Source organism: Condylura cristata, unplaced genomic scaffold (assembly GCF_000260355.1).
Source record: "Condylura cristata isolate star-nosed mole 26May11 unplaced genomic scaffold, ConCri1.0 scaffold00026, whole genome shotgun sequence".
NCBI classification, from domain to species: domain Eukaryota; kingdom Metazoa; phylum Chordata; class Mammalia; order Eulipotyphla; family Talpidae; genus Condylura; species Condylura cristata.
In genome coordinates, this window is record NW_004567127.1 from 8,232,094 (window position 1) to 8,241,193 (window position 9,100).

The window sequence follows — 9,100 nt, forward strand, 5'->3', positions numbered from 1 at the left end:
TCGCTGCCCGCCGCGGGAGAGCAGGACTGCTGCGGGGAGCGCGTGGTCATCAACATCTCGGGGCTGCGCTTCGAGACGCAGCTCAAGACCCTCTGCCAGTTCCCCGAGACGCTGCTGGGCGACCCCAAGCGGCGCATGCGGTACTTCGACCCGCTCCGCAACGAGTACTTCTTCGACCGCAACCGGCCCAGCTTCGACGCCATCCTCTACTACTACCAGTCCGGGGGCCGCATCCGCCGGCCGGTCAACGTGCCCATCGACATCTTCTCGGAGGAGATCCGCTTCTACCAGCTGGGCGAGGAGGCCATGGAGAAATTCCGGGAGGACGAGGGCTTCCTGCGCGAGGAGGAGCGGCCGCTGCCCCGCCGCGACTTCCAGCGCCAGGTGTGGCTGCTGTTCGAGTACCCCGAGAGCTCGGGGCCGGCCCGGGGCATCGCCATCGTGTCGGTGGTGGTCATCCTCATCTCCATCGTCATCTTCTGCCTGGAGACGCTGCCCGAGTTCCGCGACGAGAAGGAGTACCCAGCCTCGACGTCGCAGGACCTGCCCGAGGCGGCCAGCAACAGCACGTCGGGGTCCCCCACGGGAGCCTCCAGCTTCTCGGACCCCTTCTTTGTGGTGGAGACCCTGTGCATCATCTGGTTCTCCTTTGAGCTGCTGGTGCGGTTCTTCGCTTGTCCTAGCAAAGCCACCTTCTCGCGAAACATCATGAACCTGATAGACATCGTGGCCATCATCCCTTATTTCATCACGCTGGGCACCGAGCTGGCCGAGCGGCAGGGCAATGGACAGCAAGCCATGTCCCTCGCCATCCTGAGGGTCATCCGCCTGGTGAGGGTCTTCCGCATCTTCAAGCTCTCCCGCCATTCCAAGGGGCTGCAGATCCTGGGGCAGACGCTGAAGGCGTCCATGCGGGAGTTGGGGCTGCTCATTTTCTTCCTCTTCATCGGGGTCATCCTCTTCTCCAGCGCCGTCTACTTTGCTGAAGCAGACGACCCCGCCTCGGGTTTTAGCAGTATCCCGGATGCCTTCTGGTGGGCAGTGGTAACCATGACGACCGTAGGGTACGGTGATATGCACCCAGTGACCATAGGGGGCAAGATTGTGGGGTCACTCTGTGCCATCGCCGGTGTTTTGACCATCGCTTTGCCAGTCCCTGTGATTGTTTCCAACTTCAATTACTTCTACCACCGGGAGACAGAAGGGGAAGAACAAGCCCAGTACCTGCATGTGGGGAGTTGCCAACACCTCTCCGCTTCTGCGGAAGAGCTCGGAAAGGCGAGGAGTAACTCCACGCTGAGTAAGTCTGAGTATATGGTGATCGAAGAAGGAGGTATGAACCATAGCACTTTCCCCCAGACCCCTTTCAAAACGGGCAATTCCACTGCCCCCTGCACCACGAACAATAATCCCAACGCCTGTGTCAACATCAAAAAGATATTCACTGACGTTTAATCTCTGGTCCAAGTGACATGCTGTGCTCAGTATTTGTGGAACGTGCCCCTTGGTCTGTGTACGCCCTTGCTTTATACATTTCCAGACCATTCATCCAGGAAAGGACAGGAAGAAGTGCAGAACACACTTCATTTGCCCTCTCCCGACTGCTTCATACTGAAACAGGTGTCTGTTTTGCAAACGGGCTGCATTCTCTCAGCTCTCCTTTTTTTTTCTCCCTCTCTCTTAATCTTGCAAACAAAAAGCTTACTTAAAACTTGACTTCTAGTACACCCCCTATTTAAAAAAAAAACACAAAACTGGGTACATCCTGGGAGGAAATGAAGCTAAAGAACAGTTAGAGTAACCGTTTCACCTCAAAAGCAACGGCAGCAGTTTCTTTACTGAGTAAAGCAGGCACATGCTTAATGCTTCAGTGTGATGGACCCTTCAGCTCATTGAGTGTTTAGTTTTGTTGCCTACACTGTGGATATGTGGATGCAAAGTCTCACTGGAACAATGACTTGTAGAACCATCTTAAGTTTATTTGGTTTTGGATAGAATTTCTATTTGGGAACCCCCTTCCCCAAATGTTAAGGCTCTCTCCAACTTTGAGCAAAGGGAAATGCTCAGAGTGTTCCGTCAGAAATGACTAATTAGTTTAACCCTTTGGGGCTTGTTAAACATTTTGAAAGTATCCGACTAACAGATTCCTGCAAAGTTCTGTGTGTGTGTTCCAGCCAACATCTCTCAAAGTCTAGAAACAGATGTTTCCAGTGCTGCTGAGAGAAGCAAGCAAACAAAAATTACTAATACATCTGAGAGATAAGCTTCTGCAGCATCATAAGAAGATTAAAGTGGCAGACACTCCTTCCAGCGGAAGTTACTAATTCGGACCTGACTGATGCAGTTCCCATAGCAACCCGTGTTTCCTGGGAAACCCGAAAAAGGTTGTCATGGCATCTCCTGCTCTCTAGCCCCGCCCCCTGGCCCCTGCCGTTTCCACAGTAACCTTTCCAGATGGTTCTGACTTACATGATTTCATAAGGAGAATCACTGTTTGAATAAACCGCACAAATAAAGTTAAGTCTGAGAATCCAAGGTGGTGAAATGAATCACAAAACGTCTTTTTTTTTTTTTTTAACTACAAAAGATCATTAATCTCATCCCATAATGACTGAGTCGAGAAGGAAAATACCGTCTTTGGAATGTTAGCTATACACCACAACCAGGTATGATTTGAATTCAATGCCAGTAATCAGGCAATATTTTAAAAGATGCTTCTCTACTTTTTTCTTTCTCCAAGAAGTTTCAAACCAACAACTGAAGTTTCATGACTGTGTGGTGTGCATAACCAAATGAGAAAGCCCACCAGTGTACCTGAGATCTTCAGGCTTCCTTTTTAAAAGAAATCCAAGTCTCACCACAGCACTGCCACCATCACAGCACTTGAAAAGCTAAATAAACTTGAAAAATATACAGGATGCACGTTTTTAACTGAGGGAATTGCAGACAATCAATAAAAAGGAGGGACGGGAAGGAACCAATTCTTGGGGAAATACCTGCACACTTCAGCCCTATGGCAGGGGTTGCCAGAAGACAAACAGAATCAGGTGAGCATTGTGTGGCTGCTAAGATACCCCCTCTTTGTGAAGGGAGCAGGGAAATGCCATTTGTACCCCCATGGTGACAGACACTGCAAGACCTGTAGTTTTAGATCACTTATAACACATTTTCCATTTGATTTCCATGTTGCTGTCTGTCCTATGGTTTCCATTGTTTCTTGCAGAAGGGTAAAAAACAAAGTCATTCCTCTGCAGAGTAAGCTTCACCCAAATGGAGCTGAAAGCGATTCCATTTGTTTTACTGACCCACTTGGCTTCTGAACCTGTTTCCTCCTTAGAAAGAATAAAAAAGTAGAACCTACTGCTATTAGATTATTGGTCCCATTTTAATTTTTATAATTGTTTGGTGGCGTGCCATGGTACATCCTTTGCAATGAAAGATGGTTAAGATGGAGAGAAGGGGACTATGTCAGCATAATCATTTTATTTTCTGTACATTATATTAATTATACAGTACACATTACCCATGAATGCTTTTTGTTTTGCTAAGATATACCTATTTTACTCTAGAGTGCATGAGAATAATTATTTTTAAAGCTCATAAAATGTTTTCAGGTACCCAGAAGACTAGTTTACTATTTGTGAATTTAGAGTGAAAATAGTGTTTGAGACTACAAGGTTGGAAATGGAAGGAAAAGACAAAAAATAGAGACAGGAAATCTATGAATGCCTAGCTGTTGGGTCATTGTTCTTATTTATGTGCTTGGACATAGGACTCCTTTATATAGAGTCATTTTTATTGAGGTTACATTGGCTTATCACATTATGAGGTCTCTACGTTTAGTGCTTTATGCTCTGATACTGTTTATAATACATTGTGATCTCATTTCCTTTGCTACTTGTTTGAGTTACCTTTAACACTGATCCACATTTGACCAAAGTGTTAGTTTTCCTAATAGCCAGAAATTGTTTTTATGACCCATTTTGGTGGTAATATGATAGAAACACTATAATTACATAAGAATGATTTTTTATATCGGTTCTTAAAAGACCTTAACGTAAAGATGAATAAAGTGCAAGAACAGTCTGACATTTCTTCAAAAGAGGTAGAAACCCTGATTCTTTCTCTAAGTAAATCATGGTGCTGCCATAATTCTTGGGATTGTATACTTACTAAATAACAATAACGGAGATTTTTTTTTTTAATCCAGAGAAACATGGCTTCTGAGTCATAACTTGGAAGTAGGCTCATTGCTTCTAGTCGCCATATTGTAAGCTCCTTAAAGGTTATAGGTTTGTGTCTTGACAGAGTTTTGGGTTTTTATGTCTGGCACAGAGTGTAGTGTTTTGTCTAGGTTAATACGTATTTGATGTGAAAATGGCTGTTATCCTATATTCGTGGTATTTTCAGATGTTAAATGATGAGCTATAAAGCAAAACTCTACCATCACATTGCCAGGGTTTGAATCCTGGCTTTGCTGGATGACCTTGAGCAAGTTTCTTAACCTCTCTGTGCTTTAGCTGCCTTGTTGGTAAAATGAGGATAATAAATAGTAGCTCATAGAGTTGTTATATTAAATGAATATTAAAATGTTAATAAAGGTATATTACAGCAGAGATTTTACTAAGAAGTCACATAATTGTGATCATTACAGGCATTATATAAGTAGCATGAGCTTTGTGAATGATATGAAATACATGAGTAATCATTGTCTTCCTTTTTACTTTCTACAAAAACAATAATTATTACCATTTCAAGGGTCAGCCATGTCCTAGAGATTTCTCAACTCTGCAAGGTAAGTGCTATGAATCTCAATGTAGGAGGGCAAAAAAAAAATACATGTTTAAGACTAAGTGATTTCAACAGCTAAATAAGAGATGCAGCATGCTTTGAGGTAAAGCTAGGTCATCCTGGCCCCTCGAAAACATTTTCCTTTTATTAGATGACTTGAAAGAGATTAAGAAAATTAATTTCTTAGGCATTCAGGTTTGGCTTTATCCCCTGTTACTAATTAATGAATTAATTATTTTGGAGATTTGAACATATCTCCAAAAACCTATTTAACTCAGTATGCTGAGAATTAACCTTTTTTCTAATCATCAGCTATTTTTAACCATATGGTTCATATGTTAGTTATTTAAATCAGATAAAAAGATTGACTTTTCTAGCAATAGATTATTTTCTTGTATGACTGATTTTCTGGATTTGATATTATAGGCAGAAAGTATAAACAGTCTTGGTAGTAATACCTGCCAGAACAGTGGATATTTTTGTTTTTTAAAATTACTTTCCCATTTTTATTCCTTAATCTACAATACTTCTGTATTGTAATTGTTATGTAAATTGTTTTTTTTTTCATCAGCCCATACTGTGCTTAGGTTACTGAAGAACCAGTCCAGAAAGAGTATAAACATATTTTCTCTCCCTTATAAAAAAGGGAGAAATTACCTTGAACAGAATTGAAAACAGAAGAATATTGCCAGATCATTGAAATTTGTGGCATTATGGCCTGACTCAGCCACTCAGAATCCATAATCTGTGTTGCAGAAAACATTTGGCTCTAGTTTTCGTCCTCTATGATAGCTGTAGCCCCTTCTTTAAGCTCATCCTCATTTAGAAGATGAAAACGCATGATGATTTGAAATGAGAGCAAGATGTCAGTGATTTACATGTGCCAGTTAGCTCTGCCAGACTAAAGACGATATTGTTGAACTCAGCTGCATCTCATCTTAGGTGTTGAAGGGTGCACATTGAGCAGGTGAGACTGGACTCAGATACACCCACCAGCACCCAGGGAAAAATGTATGTCCCCTAGAGCTGGTGGGCCCAGAGATTAAAGTCATTGAAGTGTCATCGTTGTATATTTTGTGGTATTTTAAACTGGTAGTACACCAGATTTAAATGCCCACCAACCACGGCAAATCATCACAAACAGCTACACAGAAGAGGAAATCTAACATCCGTATTTCTAAATTTTGAACTAACATTCTGGGATTGAGATTCCAAATGCACTGTATAAAGCAGCTTTCAGGGATAGTTTGTATAAAACTTGCTATTTACCTCTTTGACACAGCCAAGTAATTGCTTCACTGATTGCATGTAAGTTTAATATTTATTTCTAATATATAATGATAATCTGCTCCCTGAACAACTATAGCTATAGTTTACCGACTTCTACACATTTAAACTTGCAGTGTTCTCTACAGCAGTCCCAAGCCCTTCCCGCCTCTGCACTGTGAAGTGATAACCCCTCCCACTAAGAAATCCAAAGAAGCAAAGTGCCCTAGTCTGAAGACTTATGGAAACACTGTGAGAAAGAGGTGAGCGGCATGAGAACGGGGACAAAAACATTTCAAATGGCATCTTCTGGTGTGTTTTTCTCTTGATGTGTCGTATTTGGCCTTTTTAACTAAGGACAAAACTATTGCTCTTGTACTACCAACTTCCTTGGCAATTCAGTGTATAAATTAGTGAAATTGTTTTTTACAACGTGCAGGGAGTGGTTGATAGCCTAGGAGAGAAGGCAGATCAGAGGATCAGAGGGGCAGAGAGAGCCCCTCTGCCTGTATGACTCAGCCCCTAACTTCTGCCAGGAAATGGCCAGTGCAGGAGAGGAGGTGAGTAGCTTAATTCCTATCCCAGCCTCACCCTGAAACACAATTTAAATGACTTAGACAAGTTAGAAACTTGTTTTCAAGGATGCAGTAAACTAATTTTACCTTTACAATTCTGAAGAAAGGCATTCTACAAAGTAACACTCTCAGACTTTCCCTCCTTTTTCCTTCATTTTTCCTCTGTATGTACATCCTCGTATGTTCAAAATTTGCATCAGTTACAAGAAGGTTGTCAATAAGGTAACATTTAAGTAAGCAAAAGATGATGTCTCATCCCGCATGAAGAATGTTGTGAAGAAACCATGCTCTACCATGGCTACCAGGCTCTGACCCTGCAAACTCTGGGAGTGTGTTGCCAACATTCTAGGAGGAAGGAGACAGCCTATTTCTCTTGCAGTGAGCCCCCAGATCACCTTCACCCCGACCAGCGATGCACAAGGCTCTTTAGCATCCTACTGGGAGTCCCGATACATCTTTTCTTACCTTGTTGTTAATGTTTGTACAGTACTTGTTGTCTCCCCTAGGTATAGTCCAAACAGTCCTCCCACCACCACAGCCACCATGAACCTGGTAGCTCATGAACCAAATCCCTTGTGCTCTTCCCTCCCCTGTTACGGCCAACCTGGTAGCTCACGAACCAAATCCCTTGTGCTCTTCCCTCCCCTGTTACAGCCCTTACCCCCATACCTAAGATCTGTGGTCAGCTTGCAAGTTTTGTGTTTTTCTTGCTATGAAACTTTTACTAAGTTTCTCTATATTCTGCATATAAGTGAAACCATCCAATATTAATCTTTTTCCTTCTGGCTTATTTTGTTTAGCATCATCTCTTTCAGCTCCACCCATGTTGCCATATATGGTATGGTATGAATTTGTCTTTTTGACTGCCGAGTAGTATTCCATTGCATATGTATAACAACGTTTTGATTCATTGTTTTGGGACATTTAGGTTGTTTCCATATCTTGGCTATTTTAAAAAGCTAGTGCTTCAGTAAACATAGGAGTGCAGGTTGCCTTTTGAGTTAGTGTTTTGTGTCCTGTAGGTAAATTCCTAATAGTGGGGCATTGGGTAGATCCATTTTTAGTGTTTTGAGGATACCTCCACACAGCTTTCCACAGTGACTGGACCAGATTGCATTCCCACCAGCAGTACAAGAAAATTCCTTTATCTCCACGTCTTTGACAGCATTTATTGTTTACACTTTTAATTTTTTTTAATATGGAGCCTGAACATTTTAGAATGAAAATTAGCATTGCCCTTTGAATTATATGCAGTCAGCACTGCTATTCCACCTGGCTTTCATTCAGTTTATTTTAAACTCCTTTAAAATATGTTCTTTATGGAAATTCTCTCTGAGTGCTAAGGTTCTTGTTTGTTTACATGGAAACATTCTCCTTAAATGAGAACATGATTTAATTTGGAAAAAAAGTCAGTGGGGGTGATTTATTACGCACACAAATACACGAGGGTATATTTGCCTGCACATGTGTGCACACACACTTGACCTTTCACAGCTTGTTTTCTGTGCTAAGATAGATTGACTTTCTGTCTATAAATCTGAACAAATCATTCTCTTTCTGAGAGTTAGGGAATTTCGGAAATACCATTTTTCATTCATATGTACAATATAAACTTCTACAAGTCGTTTTTATTGTTTACACTCTTGCTTAAAAGGCAGATTTGTATCACCTCATATATCTTTACCTATGAGCAAGAGAGGCGCCACAGCAGAAGTACATTCAGTCGACACCCAACCAAGTTACTTCCCCTCCTAATTATGGCCAATGAGAATCCACTTTCCTACAAGGTGGCTGCCACCACTGGAGTCCACGCCATCATCCTCTCCTGGGTGAGGGGGGGAAGGTCTCCCAACTCACCTTCCTAGAATTCTCGTGACCAGCGTGACTCGTTCTCTACCTGGTAGCCAGGATGATCTGAGACTCAGCTCTGAGTACATCACCTGCCCCTGCTTGCTACATCTAAGGCCTTTTCCTTGCTCTTAGGGCATTGCCACACAGCCTTACCAGAGCACCACAGCTGTATCTGCACTGGCAGATACTGTATCTGCTTAAAAGGCAGATTTGTATCACCTCGTATTCTGCTTTGTCCAGCGCAGGGTAGACTCCCTTCCCACCTTAGGCTATGGGATATTTGCAAATGTGTCCTCGTCTGCCCCTCCCCCACTACCTCTTTAATTTTGTTTTGACTTTAATACTTACTGTCAGGACTCTGGTTTCATAAATTCCCCTATTAGATAAAGTGTCATCAAATTTGGAGTACCATTGATTATAGGAAACACCATTATTTTTCTGCCAATTATAAGCAAAGGACCAGTGATTTTTTTTAAATTTATTTATTTATGCGTATAGAACTGGGGTACAGGTCAGAGGTGCGGGGGTGAGAGGATTCACCAGAGACAGAGTGGGGAGCAGAACAGGCAGATCGACGAAGTACACTGCTGAGGGGAGCAGAGGGCGGGCCAGGAGAG

At 42.5% G+C, this 9,100-nt stretch overlaps 1 protein-coding gene across 1 annotated transcript in view; it reads left to right on the plus strand.

The window, feature by feature from the left end:
- The first annotated feature begins 6 nt into the window (after positions 1-6).
- Positions 7-9,100, plus strand: part of KCNA3 (potassium channel, voltage gated shaker related subfamily A, member 3) — an 18,926-nt gene continuing 9,832 nt past the window's right edge. The window contains exons 1-2 of the mRNA XM_004689662.2: positions 7-3,047; positions 6,195-6,320. Of these exons, the coding sequence (XP_004689719.1) occupies positions 136-1,455 (1,320 nt within the window). The 5' untranslated portion in view covers positions 7-135 and the 3' untranslated portion in view covers positions 1,456-3,047; positions 6,195-6,320. The remainder of the gene's footprint in view (positions 3,048-6,194; positions 6,321-9,100) is intronic.